This window comes from Drosophila eugracilis, unplaced genomic scaffold, assembly GCF_018153835.1.
Source record: "Drosophila eugracilis isolate 14026-0451.02 unplaced genomic scaffold, ASM1815383v1 contig_1765, whole genome shotgun sequence".
Classification (NCBI taxonomy): Eukaryota; Metazoa; Arthropoda; class Insecta; order Diptera; family Drosophilidae; genus Drosophila; species Drosophila eugracilis.
In genome coordinates, this window is record NW_024572605.1 from 4,344,094 (window position 1) to 4,360,363 (window position 16,270).

General features: G+C 41.5%; 5 protein-coding genes across 9 annotated transcripts; 3 read left to right on the forward strand and 2 right to left on the reverse strand.

Moving 5' to 3' along the window:
• Window positions 1-169: 169 nt before the first annotated feature.
• On the forward strand, window positions 170-5,518 carry LOC108109275 (TWiK family of potassium channels protein 18). Its single transcript, XM_017217767.1, has 7 exons — window positions 170-660; window positions 3,703-4,148; window positions 4,199-4,550; window positions 4,611-4,840; window positions 4,901-5,027; window positions 5,090-5,191; window positions 5,249-5,518. The coding sequence occupies exons 2-7, from the start codon at window positions 3,844-3,846 to the stop codon at window positions 5,318-5,320; spliced, it is 1,188 nt and encodes a 395-aa protein (XP_017073256.1). The 5' UTR covers window positions 170-660; window positions 3,703-3,843; the 3' UTR covers window positions 5,321-5,518.
• LOC108109276 lies at window positions 5,353-6,829 on the reverse strand. The gene has a single exon (XM_017217768.1). The coding sequence runs from the start codon at window positions 6,649-6,651 to the stop codon at window positions 5,581-5,583; it is 1,071 nt and encodes a 356-aa protein (XP_017073257.1). The 5' UTR covers window positions 6,652-6,829; the 3' UTR covers window positions 5,353-5,580.
• Window positions 6,830-7,061: 232 nt separating this feature from the next.
• On the forward strand, window positions 7,062-10,718 carry LOC108108998 (calcium permeable stress-gated cation channel 1). 2 transcript variants are annotated; one of them, XM_017217265.2, is made up of 3 exons: window positions 7,062-7,221; window positions 7,953-8,875; window positions 8,934-10,718. In XM_017217265.2, the coding sequence occupies exons 2-3, from the start codon at window positions 7,970-7,972 to the stop codon at window positions 10,302-10,304; spliced, it is 2,277 nt and encodes a 758-aa protein (XP_017072754.1). In that variant the 5' UTR covers window positions 7,062-7,221; window positions 7,953-7,969; the 3' UTR covers window positions 10,305-10,718. The 2 variants fall into 2 exon arrangements, with proteins under 2 accessions (XP_017072754.1, XP_017072753.1); XM_017217264.2 differs by lacking the exon at window positions 7,062-7,221 and adding an exon at window positions 7,296-7,642.
• A 137-nt stretch (window positions 10,719-10,855) lies between these two features.
• LOC108108996 (cullin-4A) lies at window positions 10,856-14,697 on the reverse strand. Of its 3 annotated transcripts, none has more exons than XM_017217261.2 (11): window positions 14,416-14,697; window positions 13,909-14,328; window positions 13,602-13,846; window positions 13,085-13,545; window positions 12,847-13,033; window positions 12,573-12,765; window positions 12,373-12,509; window positions 11,928-12,317; window positions 11,586-11,864; window positions 11,377-11,529; window positions 10,856-11,312 (listed from the first exon to the last, which is right to left on the reverse strand). In XM_017217261.2, the coding sequence occupies exons 2-11, from the start codon at window positions 14,231-14,233 to the stop codon at window positions 11,217-11,219; spliced, it is 2,466 nt and encodes an 821-aa protein (XP_017072750.1). In that variant the 5' UTR covers window positions 14,234-14,328; window positions 14,416-14,697; the 3' UTR covers window positions 10,856-11,216. The 3 variants fall into 3 exon arrangements, with proteins under 3 accessions (XP_017072750.1, XP_017072749.1, XP_017072751.1); XM_017217260.2 differs by having other exon boundaries at window positions 14,401-14,697; XM_017217262.2 differs by having other exon boundaries at window positions 13,909-14,332; window positions 14,416-14,461.
• A 36-nt stretch (window positions 14,698-14,733) lies between these two features.
• Window positions 14,734-15,606, forward strand: LOC108109011. 2 transcript variants are annotated; one of them, XM_017217283.1, is made up of 2 exons: window positions 14,734-14,839; window positions 14,947-15,606. In XM_017217283.1, exon 2 carries the CDS (start codon window positions 14,976-14,978, stop codon window positions 15,423-15,425), a length of 450 nt encoding a protein of 149 aa, XP_017072772.1. In that variant the 5' UTR covers window positions 14,734-14,839; window positions 14,947-14,975; the 3' UTR covers window positions 15,426-15,606. The 2 variants fall into 2 exon arrangements, with proteins under 2 accessions (XP_017072772.1, XP_017072773.1); XM_017217284.1 differs by having other exon boundaries at window positions 14,778-14,861.
• The last annotated feature ends 664 nt before the right edge of the window (window positions 15,607-16,270 follow it).

Below are 16,270 nucleotides of genomic sequence, written 5' to 3' on the forward strand. Positions count from 1 at the left end.
AGTTCGTTGCGATCTGATCTCTGGGAGAGTGGAATTCCTCTCTCTGTGGCGAAAGATCGCCGATCCCCATTCCGTATTCAACAATGGAGCGCAGCGACGTCACAGGTAGCGCGTCAAGACAGCCGTCTATAAATACGGGTCCGAGTACGGATTTTAGTGGGCAGCGGAACGTCGAGCAGCGCGCACGGCCGGCGAATGAGGCACTTGCTCCGGGATCTGGCATTCGGCATCGGAAAACGGGCGGGTTGGGTGATGGTGATGGCTAAATGAAGTCAAGTGTGGTGCGGTTAAAAATAAACAAGGCACGCGAAACAAGCCAAGAAGTTATTCTATGCAGATCAACCGGATTCGGGATATGGAAAAACTCTCTCGGGAAAATCTGTAAAATAGCTTAGTGCAGGAATTTCATGGCGTGCGTTGAATAACACTGATAAAACAATATACAGAGCGGGCAAACATAAATAATATTCCACATGCATAGTTCGGAAATACATCAGCTGCTAAAATAAACGGAGCGTTCGAAGATCCAACAGACACAAAAACAACAACAACAACAATTGCCAGCCAGCCGATTCGCCGCTCATGACGTCACGGGTGAGCATCTGGCAAGGAGCATTAATAGCATCATAATTCCCATCAACAAACTGAAATAATAAACAGGTTCGTGATCCTTTAAAATTACCAGTGAACTTTACCCTTGAGACTTAAAAACTTTATAGTAAACTATTATTTTAAAATGATATTCAAAATTGAAATATATATTAAAATCCTCTAGATGAAAACTTTTTAACAAAATGTTAAAACCTTTTTGAGTGTTTATCAATCAGAATTCAAATTGAAACTACAAACATTTTCAAGTGTTCCTCCTTAATCAATCATCTTTTCAATAAATAGATTTTTCTGAATGAACCATTAAAGTTTTCTAAAGATATTTTAAATAGGCATCTAATTGAACACATCCCATATTGTGTCTAAAATAATTTTAAAATATTTTTTGACGTTTCAATTTGTGCACAGCGAGAAATACTAAGAAATTACGTTCATTTATATACTTTAGTTATAGATTTTTAAATTTAACTATGTTATCATTTACTAAAATAGTATTCAGATAAATTTATAATTTTTCAAACGCTCTTCGTGAGCTTTCTTCCGAAAAAAGAATGAATAAATCTTTCGATACAGTGTTTTTTTTTTAACTTTTTCTCTGTGTTTCTTCCGGATAGCGAATTCATAAATCTCTCAATACACTGATTTTGTTTTTACATTTTTTCCCGGCATTCAGGAGCAGCAACTCGATACGCAACCAATTCTCCCATTCAGCGGTCAATGTTCGAAAATTAGTTTTTGACTCGCACACGTTTTCAGTTCGGTGTCTCGGTGGTTCTGTGCCGATCTGTCATGTCAATTGGGATGCTGGCCATCAATGTGTGGTGATGATGTCGTCGCCGTAATTTCTTATTTTCCATGCCAGCCAACTTTTTCGCCCCGCCATTGTCACCGAATTTTCACCGTAATTAAATTTTAAAATCTCCTCTCGTGTAGCCGCTGACACTTAACATTCTGGGGCTGTCTGTCATATTTAAGCATCTCTTGCTTTCAATTTTCCTCGCGGCGTGGCAAATTAAATGTTAAGAATTAATTGTGCAAGTGTGCTGGTTGAAGGATCTGCAAAAACTAGTACTTACCATATATACTAAGCCTTGTGATGATTGTGAACAATGATTGACAACTGACGCTAAAAATTGGCCAAAAACTTGGCAATAGATTTTAGAAAAAATCAGGGCACCTCAGGTAATGAGGTAATACCCATGTAAACATCATTTTGAAGTGTGTTTTTAATCATCAACTCGCATAAACAAAAACAGAGAGACATGACGCAACTTAGTTGCTAACTAAAAGGCAACTCAATTGGCCAAGTAAATAAAATGGGATAAGGCCACTTCCAAGAATCAACTTTATAGCAGCTATATTGAAAAATTTTAAACTAATTTTTTGTGCCTATATCGACCCCTTGATTCTAAAGCATATCTGAATACAATACATTAGCTGACCGTTTCCTGCGCCTTTTCCTTTGATCTTTCTTTTTCGTTAATCTTGGGATTCGGTTTAGAATGTCTTGGAAATTTTCAGAGCAATTATAATTAAAAATTTTGATGCTATGCGAAACAGACATTTCGAGCTAATGAGTGTACGTCCAAACGGAAAATGGCTTTATTGCCTCTGGCCAAAAATATACCGAAGAAACTGAACTCGTCCGAAGTGCATTTTAATTGCCGCCCACAAAATGCGCTCGATCTTGGCTAGAGTCTCGGGCGTGCTCGTTACTCTCATGGCTTAATTGCATTAAAAACATAAACAGTGGGGCATGTTTTTTATGTCAGCCCCATCGATTTGCCCTGCGAAAAGCATGATCATCATCCACTAATGTGTTTTCCTTCCGCGGTTTTGTGTATTTTTGTTGGGAAAACCACACACACATTTTGGACCCGGCGGGCCTCAGTTTTTAGTTTGTGTTTGTTTTGTGTTTGGATTTTTTAATTATGTATATGTTTTTGGCTGTAAATAAGGCAGACATCAATTGCAAATTGATTTCAATTTATGCCCACTGGCCGAGTGCGTGCCAGATTGAGCAAATCAATAAAAATATACCTGCGTACCTGCCAGAATTCCAAAAAAAGATACGCTATGCGAATGCGTGAGGTGGGAAGATATTCCAAGGCTAACCAGATTGAGATCCGTGGATAGTGGATCGGCGAAATACTAAGGCCACAAATCAACCGAATGACTGTCGGCCACATCCAGAACAGAAGTTTATAAAAATAATCCCCCAATGAACTCGTATTTCACACCCACTAAATAAAACCTTAAAAAAAGATTGAAAACCAAACAAAAACAAGCAGCATTTGGCAACCGCAGACGGGGGCGCATAGGATCGTTAGGAACTTTCCAATTTGACGCCACGGCTACGCCATCAATTCTCGAATCTAGACGAGTGTCATCCACCGGCCACGCGAGAAATTTGAAATACCACACACAAACGATCCGTGGGGATGGGATGAGTAGCGTTGCGACGAGATGATGTGACTGTTCCATAGGCCAGCTGCCAAGATTGTAGTCCAATAATTCATGTTCATGTTGGCCATTTATTAGAGAACATACAAAACACTGTATTAAAAATAAAAACTCATTCATGCTGCTAACCGAAATATTGGACTTCTCTCAAAAATGCCTGCAAACTGTCACAGTGAATAAGTTACATGCAATTTTAGAATTTTCAACAGTTCAAGGGTAGCAGTAATCGGCTTAACTTAGTGACAATCAAATATAATCAATTATGCTAATGCGAATTTTTTCAAATATATTGATTTGAATTTTTCACACGAAATTATTAGTCAATGTGTCAATTCAATGTGTATGCCTTTATTTTAAAACCCAAAATTTTCTTTCACATGTTTAGAATTAATGGATAAACTTAGTAATAATTATTCATTTAACAGCCTTAGCATTGAACATTGATCATAATATTTCGTGATAATCCCAAACCATGAAAATAAACCACCCACACAAGTCAGAGCATCGTCTACTTATTCTTTAAAAAGATTTATGCCGCCAAACACTTTGATAATATAGAGGGTGCCTTATTTATTTACCGCTCTGCACATGGGACACGATTTGGTAAACTAATCGCGGATGTATTTTTAGCAATAGGTAGCCGGAAATCCTTTCAATCGTCACCGGTGCGAGTGTCGTACCAGACCCGAGCATGTCCAGGCGAACACGGGTGGAGGGTCAATCGAAACCGGAACCGGAACTAAAACCGAAACGGAAACGAGCCACTAAGACATGTCCTCGCGACGCAGCTCCTTCCGTCGGAAGGAGAAGCCGGCCTTCGAGCGCTTTAAGGATCACTGCCGCCACTTTACAGCCTTTATGTTCAGCAATGTGGGCATCATCCTTTTAGTCACATTCTATATTATCGGTGGTGCGTTCATATTCCAGGCCATCGAGATATTCGAGTACGAGCGCCTTAAGTCAGAGAAGCCCCATCGATTTATAGAAAAAAATTTTAGCGGCGAGTGCCTAAACCGCATTTGGGAGCTTACGGCGGCAAACTTTAGCTTTTTCGATCACCATGTCTTCAGGAAGCGGTAAGAATAAATTCTTTTGGTTTTCCTTTAACTAAAAACGATCCCTGTAGGGTTAACGATGCGCTTCTGGACTACCAGCGGGCCATAGTAAAGAAGCAGCTAAAGGGACCCGACGTAGAACAATGGAGCTTCTCCGGTGCCTTTCTCTACTCGCTGACTGTAATCACGACGATCGGATATGGAAACATTACCCCTCAATCCGAATGGGGAAAACTGGTAACCATTCTGTATGCGATAATTGGCATGCCGCTATTCCTGCTCTACTTGTCCAACATCGGAGATGTCCTGGCCAAATCCTTTAAGTGGATTTACTCAAAGGTTTGCCTGTGTCGAATATGTCCCGGTGTGGCCAAGCGCCGAATTATCCGCGAGCGTCGAAAAATGCGACAGTTGGCAAGAGCGGTTGGTTAAGAATACGTTACATTCGTTGGATATCTTCTTAGTTTCTTTATCTCGTTTCAGCTCCAAATGCACGACATGGAGAACGCCCGAGGAAGCAGCAGTTACTCCAGCACCAGCAGCACAACTACCTCGAACAGCAGCAGTAGTGACTATACCCGGAGTTCCCGTCAGAGTTCCAGCCTAGTGGATATTCCGTACACAGAATCTGACTCGGATATTGAGAGGGAAATACGAGGCAGTACAGATGAGATTACAGTGCCAGTCACTGTCTGCATATTCGTTATGGTCGGGTAAGAGGAACTCCAACTTAATGGTAAGCTAAAAGCACAAAAAGATTCTTTTGATTTCAGATACATCCTCTGGGGTGCCCTGCTCTTTGGGCGTTGGGAGGACTGGAATTATCTGGATGGCAGCTACTTTTGTCTAATATCACTCAGCAGCATTGGATTTGGGGATCTGGTGCCGGGTGATCGTGTGGTAAAATGTTCTATAATAAAAAATTGATTATTGATTTTAATTTTATAAATTCTACTCAACAGATAACCGCCGATAAAGATAAGGTTGAGGTCAGCTTCATACTCTGCGCCATGTATCTGCTTCTCGGCATGGCCGTGATTGCCATGTGCTTCAATCTAATGCAGGTAAATAGGACACCAGTTGGCCCTTTTTAGCATCTAATGCATCATTTTCCACTGCAGGAACAGGTCGTCCACAATATACGAGCCATTAAACGGGGATTTAAGGCCTGCTTCCGCTGCCGCAGCTCTTAGGAGACTACATAATACCCCCAATCACAAAAAAGTTTTGTCGTACAAAATCATATAATAGTTATTCAATGTTAATGTAGGCTTCCCTAGACTAGCTTAAGATATACTTGTACATATATTAGACAGAATGTGTTCCTTTTTGGTAAATGTATAATACTTGTAAAGATAAAATGAGAACAAATTAAGAAATGTTTTCCTATATTACATCTGCATTTATGTGTGTATGCATGTTTAGCATTGTTTGAAAGCCGAGATGATTCACTCTAGATGACCTTGCTCTTGGACATCACGGCGCTAAATTTCTGGTTAATATGGTCCATTCGCTTCTGCCTGGCCACCAGCGTCTTCACCTCTCGATCAGTTTGTATTGGTGAGACAACAGCAATCTCTGCGTAATTTGGCAACGTGGTGCATACCTTGTTCATGCAAGAGCCTTGGAATTGCTTAATTAGATTTTTAGACATAGTGGTCTTACAAGGAAAGGTGAGCAAATCAAAAGCAGTGACTTTTAGAGCTTCAAACTGCTTTCGAGTCTTTCCGTTCACCTGCTTTCTGATTATTTTCTTCTTTGTAATCGGCACCGGATTATATTTGCTGGGATCATGGGCTTCCAATGTCTTCTTAGTATCCACAATAAGTTTTCGCTGTCGCACCTCCAATTTCATAGTGGGACTCGGAACCTTAGTAGCGGATATTGACGCTATCCTCTTCCTCTTTTGGAGAGGAGACCAGGCGGCGGTTGGTTTCTTTTTGCTTGTTGTTCCTGCATTTTTACGGGTATAGGTCCGTAAGGGGGGCATCCTGGGAGTGTTGTTCCTCAGCTCTGCTACACCAGGAGAGATCCTTGGCTCTGGATGGATATCAATCAAAGCCGGCAATTGTGGCTCGAGGGACGTCACGCAAATGCTTTCTGAAGACTGTTTCTGGCTAGGCCATTCGTCGTCGGAGATTATATTTATGTTGTCTTCACCCAATGAAGCCTGCGGAAACGGACGGAATCGCACTACTTCAGGAGTTACATGCGGTTTGATATTCTCTTTGCCTCGAGAATTGATAATGGGCACCATTGCCGGAGTACTCTGGGCAAGGGGAGTGGAGCGCTCGCTGTTATGATTGGAGCGGCGGGTTGGAGTCCTTGTTCCCATAACGCCGCTCAAGGGATCCGACAACATCCTGCTCTCGGGACAGCACCGCCGGTGGGGTAAAATGTTCTGAAGAGTGAGTCTTCCACTAACGATCTGAGGAATGAACAACTCGGTATTAAAGCCCGGACATCCGACTGAAACTACATTCTCGTCAGGGAGAATGGAAATTTTGAAAATAAAATCAACCATAATAAGGTTTTTTTGTTAAAGACGAAAAGAATAATAATACTCCAAAAAGTTTTTATAATTATTAATTCTTTTCTTAAATAATTGACTTTCTCAACTACGTAAACTATGCCAAAAGAAAATGATTGACATCTGTTTAAATTATTATAACACCGAAAACAAGTAGAAGCCTATATTTATTTACGACGACAGCGTTTTCAAAACACAGAGTTGCATTACAGCTGTTGCATTAAGATGATGATAACATATGAATATTATTGTTATTATTATTTTTTGTACAATTTCATAAATCGCTTATTATTATTAAAACCCTAATTTTTTTAAATTTTTATTATCAAAATTATAATATTTTAATTATTATGAAGAAGAGTACCCCTAGCCCTGCCGAAATATCGATAGTAAGCATTCGATAATATAACTGCCAGCGAAATGCAGTGAAGACGGTGCGAAAAGGAAATATAATTTTTACGACACAAAGCTGTTTTTACTAATGAAGGATTGAAGCGATTTAAGCTGATGTTTAATATAAAGTTTGCCGAAAGAAGTTACTGAAAATAATAATTTTCTACCGAGGTATGAAGTGAAACGTTTTGTAACAGCAGGGCAAAGAAAGTGAATAACAATCGGATGCACACAAACGCACAATCGTTTGGTTTCTGAAAAATAATTAAATAAGTATATGCGCTGAGTGGTTTTCCTTTATTGTATTTTTCACAATTGCCACGCGACAGACAAAAGAGAAAATTGGCTTTTGATGATTCATTTCGTAGACAAAGCGAAAGAAGAGAGGTGGTCCAATATGACGTAGTGCTTCTTCCCCCCACAAACAACCACCCCCTTTTCCATGTTGGCTCATGTCCACACAAAAACATGTTTGACTCGCCTATTATCTCATTTCTAAAGCTCACTTATTAATCAAAGTGTCTTAGTTGGTGTTTTTTCTGACTTCGCTCATAAAGATACCGTTCGCGTATATATGTACAACGTTAAAGCAGTAAGTTTTAAATAGGCTAATCTGTGGGCACATTTCTTTTCCAACCACCATCTGCATCTGTGGTCTGTGTACTTCGTTTCATTTGACCGAGTGACCTAAAAAGATTAATCTGTTTCGGGGGCATGGGCTAAATGCCGATCAGAAGGGATTTGGTTCTTAGATCCCACGGTTTTCCCACGGCCTTATCAGCACACAAACAAGTAATTACTTTGGATAAAGGCCGATCAGCTGTGCTCTTATCAAGACTTTATCAATAGCTTCGAGCACAAACGTTTTAAACTAATTGCTTCTGATTTCTTTGCGTTTTCAGTGATTCATCCGTTGGTCATGTCGGACAGCAGTAATCTTTCCTACTGCCAGGCGGTGGCTAATCGCACCTCGTTCTTCACAACCGCCTACAATGGCATACCAGAAACCCTTATACTGAACACCATCTTCTGGGTACTACTGATACTTTTGTTCACGACCCTACGACACCAGGCTGGCGACTTTGGTCGCCTTGCGCTGGTCAACAGCAATGGTAGTAAAAAGCGCTGGACTGAGATATTTTATTCGCGGGCTGCTAGTGTAATCGATCCCCAGCCTAGCACTTCGACACAAGTGTCGCCGAGACCAAGTACCGCCACCCAGGTGATCGCCGACTCCACGCCCTTGTCGCCTATTCAACCCGAAGAGGGCCTATTTGGCTGGATCAAAGTCACGCTGAAATTGCGCAAGGAGACCATTCTGCTGCACACTGGACCTGATGCAGTGCACTACCTGTCATTTCAGCAGCATCTGATGGCCGTAATGGCTTTGGTAACAATAGTTTCGGTGGTCATTATATTGCCCGTTAATTTTCTAAACGGTCCCACGGAAAACCCGTACGATGTAAATGCTTTTGGCCGCACCACAATGGCGAATCTCTCACCAGATTCGCCTTGGCTTTGGGTACACACTATCATAACGATTCTCTATATACCGCTCGTGGTGCTTATTATGAGGCGAGCCTCTGGACGGAATGCTTTCAAAAAGGCAGCCACTCGCACCATTATGATATCGAATATCTCCTCAAGCGATCGTAACAAGACCGTGGTGCGGAACTACATGCAGGAGCTCTTCCCGGATGTCACCATCGAGAATGTGTCGATAGCTTACAACATTTCACGACTATACGTAAGGAATGCCGAGTTCGAGAGGGTTCACGACGCTCGTTTATACTGCGAACATCACCGAAATAGAGATACGCTGATGGTGAGTTTATCCGCTCAAAAATGAAACGCAATCACTGTAATATAATTTTTTACCAAAGGCTAAGCCGGAAATGTGTTCCTGCAAGAAGGAAAACGCCTACGAGTACTATCAGCGGGAGGAGCGTAAGTTATCCGGGGACGTGGCCCGCCTGCGTGCTTCTACTATGAACGAACCCCTGGACATTGCGTTTATCACTGTGTCCACCGTGCAAGAGGCGCAGAACATTGTCACCCACTTCACGCCTGGAACCTACCGTCAATGGCGCTTGGTTTTCGCTCCGTCCCCAGATGACCTCTTCTGGGAGAACTTGAACGTGAACAAGAGCCACTGGTACTTAAAGTTCTTTTGCGTGAACGCGGTGCTCTTTTTGGTACTCTTCTTCCTGTCAACGCCGGCCATGGTGGTAAGCCTTCTAAACAGCCGGCCATGGATAAAGGAAACAGAAGGGAAGATCTCACCGCTTGTATCCGATTTCCTACCCACTTTAATGCTGTGGACCCTGTCGGCATTAATGCCCGTCATTGTGGCCATTTCAGACAAGTGGATGCGTCACTACACGCGCTCCAAGCAAAACTACTCGATCATGACAAAGTGCTTTAGCTATTTGCTTATGATGATTATGATTTTGCCCTCCCTTGGACTGACATCGGCACAGGCTCTGCTAGAGTGGGGATTCACCAATCAGACTGATCGCTGGCAGTGCATATTCTTGCCCGAACGAGGCTCATTCTACGTAAACTACATAATTACGGCTGCGTTTATTGGTACTGCGCTGGAGCTGTTGCGTTTCCCGGAGCTGATTGTCTACATTTGGTCATTGCTAAAGGCTAAATCGAAAGCAGAAACACCATACATTCGCAAGGCTATTCTTATTGAGTTTCCTTTCGGCACACACTACGCCTGGACCACGCTGGTTTTTACTATAGCTATTGTTTATAGCGTAGCCTGTCCGTTGATTATGCCCTTCGCAATGATTTACATTTGCCTGAAACACTTTGTAGACCGTCACAACCTCTACTTTGCATACGGACCATCGAACATGATCTCACGCAAGGGTGGAAAGATACACTCGACGGCAGTCACAATGACCAAGTTCTCCGTTGTGATCTTAGTGCTGGTCATGGCCATGATATGTTACTTCCGAGGCGATGACGGAATGGCTCGCTTCCTGCTGCTTATCATCAGTCTGGCGATCACCCTGACACTGTTCACTTTTATGTCACCAATTAAACGCTGTGCGGCGACGCGGCGTCCTAGTATTGTGGAGATCGCTGGTCCAGCGCCTATCTACGTGCCCGATGTGCTTAAAGATAATGGGGTGAGGACCAGCGGCGTGCGACCATCGGTGACAGGATTCGGAGGCTACGGCTCCGACAGCGTGTCCGAGTACGACAGCTCGCAGTACAGCGTGAACAGTGTGGAGGCGTAAATGGTATTAATGTCGTGAGACACCAAATTTATTTTTGTAAAATATCTATAAAAGCCACTGAGAACTTTGCAAGTTGACGGCTTTAATTTGCATGTGAAAAAGAATGATAGGAGGACAACAGCAAGAGAATTTGTGATACCTAAACCAGCCTCAATGTCGTTTTTGATATGACCCCTGCACGCAAACGCGAGAGCAATATTTATTTCTGATCTGTATATAATCTACCTAATTTCTCAATTTTAACTATAACAACTGTACATACTATATTCCTTTTGCTAAATGCTTAACAAAGGGCTCGATGCTAATCTGTCGAAGCAGTAATGCTGGTTATATTATACAAATGAAACACACAGTGCATTATAATATTTTCACGTAATTTTTTTATTTATGGTAAATAAAAAACTATTAAGTTTATGCGTATCTCTTTTCAATACGGAGTTACGAGTACGATTTATAATTATTTAAATATTTCCTTTAGAAAATTAGCCTGCAAGTGTCACTTCTATTGTTAATTGAAGGAGAATTATCAATTAAAAGTAAACGAATTACAATTAGTCCAATAAATGAGTTTATTGAACGCTTGGTTCTTTTATCGGTTTGAGGACATTTTTATATTGCTGGAGCATTCTACTTTCCAATCTCTTTCGAGGGGCACGGATTGTAAATTAAACGCCTAATTTTTTAGTTGATAAGGTAACTTACAAAAAGAACTGTCGCAACACTACCTTTAGATGGGAAATTGTTCATCGATCTTGTTATGAAAGAAACAAAATTACAGCTAAAAGACTCTAGACATCGCTGACCGGACCAGGACGCTCCAAAAACTTCATTAGACTGTTAGTATGTATGCGTATGGTATAGAACGAAGTACAATCGACTCGGCGTTCGAAGTTCACAGAAGCCGGAGGCATTTTAAGCCACATAGTTGTATTGGTTTTGATTATCCTTGTCCCGCTCCATGTAATCGCGATCTATGAGTGACTCGATACGTTTCTTTAAGTCAGCGGGCTGTAATATAAACAAGCTCATTAGTCCACATGATGCTTATAATAGGCGTGACTACTGTACGAACCTTGACGGGGAAGGTGAGCTGGTTGAACAGCTCAGTGATGAGTAGATTGTGACTTAGCGTTTTACGCATTTTCATAATACGCACAATAGCCGCATCTATTTGATACTGACGATCCTGGAAAACACGCTCCTCCGTCGCCTTTTGCTCTTCGTTCTGGGGGATAATAGAATAAGTTTCTGAAATAATAAAATATCGAAAAGGGATCTCACCGTCTCCTTCATCTGTATTTGGTTGATCTTGATCCTGAACAATTTGTTTGTGAACTCATTGTTAAAGTCAAACTGGTCGCCATCCAAAATTTCACGACCTTTCGGTGTTTTCGTTATGACGCGAGCGCGACCGCACGCCAGAGATTGCAGTGTTCGGCGTAACTCTCCATCCTCGATGAGTGTGGCGGCCAATATCTCCTCATAACTTAGAATTGGCTTATCGTTAAACAATAACAGTACAAGCGCTTGAAACAGCGAAACCAACAATTCCTTTGGGCCCTATAGAAGACATAAAGCATTGATCAAAAAATGCCGTAATAATAAAAATCATAGTTTAGTTACCGCATCAAACTGCGCACGCAGCATACAATTTCCCAAAGTTGGCTGCCACTGCAACTTCCGCCCGCTGTGCTTTTCAAGATAAAACTTGTTAAAAATTTGTTGGGGATTAATAAACTGCGGTGGCATTGTGACTTCCGTGGGCGCATATGTAGGCCAATAGCCCATGGTCAGAATGCTGACACATAGATCCAAGTTGTGGACATCGCGATTGTTGCTTAACGCATGTCCGCGGAAAGCAATATTAATATCCCGACTCAATTCCATGTCCTTAAACATGCCTTCCAGTTTCGACGTAAATCCTCCGCCGCATTCCTGCTTTAGCTTAGACAGCATACTTTTTTCAGAATCCACTGAAGCCGATTTACCCACAAGTAATCGTTTAGCCAAGTCCTATAAAAGTTTTAGTCATTGATCGCAATCAAAAAGACAATCGAAAACCACATACCTTTTTGTAAAACGCTTCAAAGACATCCTTTCCATGTATAAATCGAAACAGAACCATAATTTTATCCAAAGTCTTCTCCAATTCTTCATCGGTGGTTCCCTTGTTACCTGATCGCAATTTCATGTCTACATATTTTGCTAATGGAAGAAACAGGTTACATCAAACGACGAAAAAGATAGTTAGTAACCGTAAGGGCTTACCAATGAGCTCGGCCGGCTTGTTGGCACGCTGGTTGATAAAGAACTCAAATGCTTCACGTAACGAGTTTGTGAATTTCTCGTTGTGTTCAAAGCAACTGCGAACGATCACATCCATTTTATCCTTGAAATCGAGCAGATCCTGGACCATACTCTTATCCTTCTCAGGATCGATGACAATGGTGCGTCCCTTTTTCTAAAAAGTACATATTGTATAAATTTTTTTTTAAAGCGTTAAATAAATGTGTAGTAATGGTATTCAAGGATCAATACAAACCTTAATGAAACCGTTAAAGTTCCCACACAATTCAGAAGTTCCATTTTTGACTCGGCTAAGCAGCCCGTACAACAACGTGAGGTCGGTCAGTCTGTTGTCTTCCAACAATGAATCTAGCCCCTTTTGCAATATAGACGTAAGGTGTTCGGCAAGCAACTCCTTTTCCACATTGTATATCAGCGGATGCCTGAAAAAATTCATTTATAATATGTTTTTAATGGAGACTGACACTTTATACTTTGTGCTGGAGTCTAGATAGTGCCGCAGGCGCTCGTTCTCCTCGGCCAGACGCTTGTTGACGTGCTGTAAGTACTCGGGCACCTCCAGTTCCTGCATCTTGCGTTGACTCTCAGCCTTATAAAGTTGATTGGTTGCGTCGAGGAACTTCTCCTCAAATGAGCTAGTGTAAATCTGCAGATCGCACAGCATGCGAACCAAACTCTTCAACAGACCACGGTCCACGGTGGAGCCCTGGCGTTCCTTTTCAATCAGTGTTAGTAAACCATCGACGGTTCGCTTTTGGACAACGCTGTTCTGAGCAAAATGGATGCGGAAAAGGTCCAGCCCCATGTCCCAAATCGAATGAATAGACGAGTTCTGCAATACATAGGTCCGGTCCATATATAGGAATATGCTGCGAATCATTATCATCTGCTGGCAGAAAGAGAGCCACCAGTGGTTGATTTTCTCCAACAAAATCTGCAAGGGGATTGACAGTTCAGAAAACATTTATCACACTTTTGGCAGTAACTTACCAGTTTGTCCATGCTGCCGCCAGTGAGCTCCTTAAGCTTTATATTTCGTTTTACGTGCTGCTCTGTTAGCTCCTTGAGTTTAGCGTACAATTGCGCATCCATCTTGTGGCTGCACATGTTGACCACCGCCTGATACAGCTCTTCCAACGAATATTTAATGGGCTTAGAAAGCTGGATGGCGATAACGGCCTCCTCGAGCTTGACGTAAGTGTCCTCGGAGTAGTTATCGGGCAGTGTGGGCTTAGCTAAGGGAACAAATTTACATCATGCTGAGACTGGAAGGGATTTAAAACTTGATAGAACCTACCCTTGAAGTTCTTAATCACTATCTTCTTGACATCGCCGGGCTTGCTGTTGTGTATCGCCCCCATGCGATTGAGAAGGTTTGAGGTAGTTGAAGCCGTGCGAATTTCCCCATGGCTGCTTCCCAGCTTTGAGAAATTTGGCAGGCGTTCGCCATTGGTGGATGCGGAGTTCATGTTTTGGGCAGCAAAAGCACTGCGGCCCAGACTCGAGGCGGCGACAGCAGTGGAAGCAGCGTTCTCGGCCTTTTTCAGGCAGGCGGCGATATTTTCAGTGTTCTCGTGCAGTTCAGTTGTGTCCATAGGCTTGTACTTCTTGGCAGCACTCATAGCTTTGGGCCCCTGCTGCCCGCAGGCTTGCCTTTCTACTCCGCTCCTAGTCACCTGATCCTGCCCTGCTCTCGACGAACCGGCCTGGTTTTGTCCTGCCCGTAGAGATTAGATATTGTTTGTCGGATTTGTTCGCACACATGGGCCAGTATTGGTTAGTTACTCACCGCTCAGAGACTTACTGAAAAATATTCTTTACGTTTTTTGGGACTTTTGCACTGGAGCCGACAACAAATTGTAAAATCGCAACCTCAAGGCGAAGAAACTATTCTTGCAATTTCCGGCTGGGTAGTGGGCTTTTCCGGCAGTCGGCTTTCTGGTGGCCGAATGGAGATTCTTCAGCAACCAAGTGGCTTTTCTAATCGAATCAACTTGGCAATTACAATTTCACAGCTTGCATTTTATTATTTAGTTTTTAGTTGCATGCGGAAAATATTGCTTTGTGGGATATCGGACGAATAGGAATATCGATTGGATGTGGGTAATCGATATCTTAGCAGGGAGAACTGTTAATCGTCATTGCTGTTAAATAAATTTACATTGTTTATCGCTGTAGGCAACTCATTTGTGTTACCTTTAAATTTAATTTAATATTGCTTCTTGAAGGTAAAATTAATTGCTGTAATAGGTATTGCGATAACTGTAGGCCAATCAGGATTACCAAGTTATTTTCGTCTTTATCGAAAACTTTCTTTATTGTATTTCTATTCCAGATACGTACTGCGATATAGACGCGTGTAAAATGAAAAGAAAAGGTGTCAAAACCGCATCGCGGAAAATAGTTGCTGCGAACTTTCCGCCTAGAAGAATACCGGCAAATGTCTTGAAACGCACTCTGGAAATCGCCAATAATCCCGAGGATGGATATTGGCTAAATAAGAACACATCATGCGTGCGTTCTATTAGCTATGAATTGTACGTCGAAACAAAACCATCTATTATCTCTGAAAAACTTCGGTTGGCCCGGAATTGCCTGATGACGCGTGATTATAAGAACTTGGCCAAAATACTGGCCTCTAATCATTACGGAGAAAAGTCGCTCCAAAGGGCCGCATTCAAGGTGTTTACGGAATACGCGAGCTTTCTTAAAAATTACTCCAAAGAAAGAACAGAGGAATCAAAATCGGAAGAAAAACCGGATTCTCCGAAAAGTCCCACGATTGAGGAAACAATAGACGACTTTTTATCCTAGTTTAAGTACCTTTTAATTTGAAATTTCCATTAAGTTCAACAAAAACGACTGCATTATTTTTGGTAAAAACACAACCTTATATATGTGTATATATGTAATAAGCGTTATGTTCTTCCTTTTATTTGACTTACATATAATATCAATATTTTTTAAGGTTTTGCTAAATAAATACTGAAACGTGTGTACAAAATGTGTGAAAAGAAAAAGGTGTGTGGTGACTTAAAAAAATTATTATATACATTTTAGATTTTTCAATATGATCGTGTGTGTCAAACAAGACTCGATAGTGTATACCATGTAAATTGTAATATTTAAATACGTGTATATATATTGGGTACTTAGTTGGTAACAACTTCTAGGTACAAAGGGCTTTTGTTTTCCTTTTTGCAGAAATATGCTTGTTTTTTTTATAATAGCATTGGTGGCTTTTGAAATACGTTCGCAATTGTTAGTTTTGGGCATTGGTTTAGATAAATTGATATTTCTTTCAACGTTGTTTTATAAACTCTTCGTCAAACCATCAACAACAGATTTAGAATACTTGAGTACGAGTGTAGGCGAAGATCATGACCAGGTCAGGCCTTCCGTGGATATCGTTAGTATCTGTTTATGGCAGCATAAAGTATAAGCATACAATACATAATTTCATCACCTGACAATTCTTCTGACATTGAGTAACTTTTGCGCACAGCGTTTTGGGCTAAGATAAAGTTAGATTTAGTTACAGTACGAATTACAGCATTTGCAGGACATATTCACTTATTAAAGCGCTAACTTTGGAAAGGAAGCCATTGGAAAATGCACAGCAAGATATCTACTTAAAGGCTCTGATTGAATTACAAGTG

What these genes read in the sequence shown, in the direction of transcription:
- LOC108109275 (XM_017217767.1), top strand. Translation starts at nt 3,844, where the DNA reads ATGTCCTCGCGACGCAGCTCCTTCCGTCGGAAGGAGAAGCCGGCCTTC. An exon ending in TGGTGCCGGGTGATCGTGTG is followed by an intron (nt 5,028 to 5,089) that starts GTAAAATGTTCT and finishes TCTACTCAACAG; the next exon opens with ATAACCGCCGATAAAGATAA. An exon ending in TGTGCTTCAATCTAATGCAG is followed by an intron (nt 5,192 to 5,248) that starts GTAAATAGGACA and finishes TTTCCACTGCAG; the next exon opens with GAACAGGTCGTCCACAATAT.
- LOC108109276 (XM_017217768.1), bottom strand. Translation starts at nt 6,651, where the DNA reads ATGGTTGATTTTATTTTCAAAATTTCCATTCTCCCTGACGAGAATGTA.
- LOC108108998 (XM_017217264.2), top strand. An exon ending in GAAATAGAGATACGCTGATG is followed by an intron (nt 8,876 to 8,933) that starts GTGAGTTTATCC and finishes TTTTTACCAAAG; the next exon opens with GCTAAGCCGGAAATGTGTTC.
- LOC108108996 (XM_017217261.2), bottom strand. Translation starts at nt 14,233, where the DNA reads ATGAGTGCTGCCAAGAAGTACAAGCCTATGGACACAACTGAACTGCAC. An exon ending in GCGGCAGCATGGACAAACTG is followed by an intron (nt 13,546 to 13,601) that starts GTAAGTTACTGC and finishes ATCCCCTTGCAG; the next exon opens with ATTTTGTTGGAGAAAATCAA. An exon ending in TTGAAGCGTTTTACAAAAAG is followed by an intron (nt 12,318 to 12,372) that starts GTATGTGGTTTT and finishes AAACTTTTATAG; the next exon opens with GACTTGGCTAAACGATTACT.
- LOC108109011 (XM_017217283.1), top strand. Translation starts at nt 14,976, where the DNA reads ATGAAAAGAAAAGGTGTCAAAACCGCATCGCGGAAAATAGTTGCTGCG.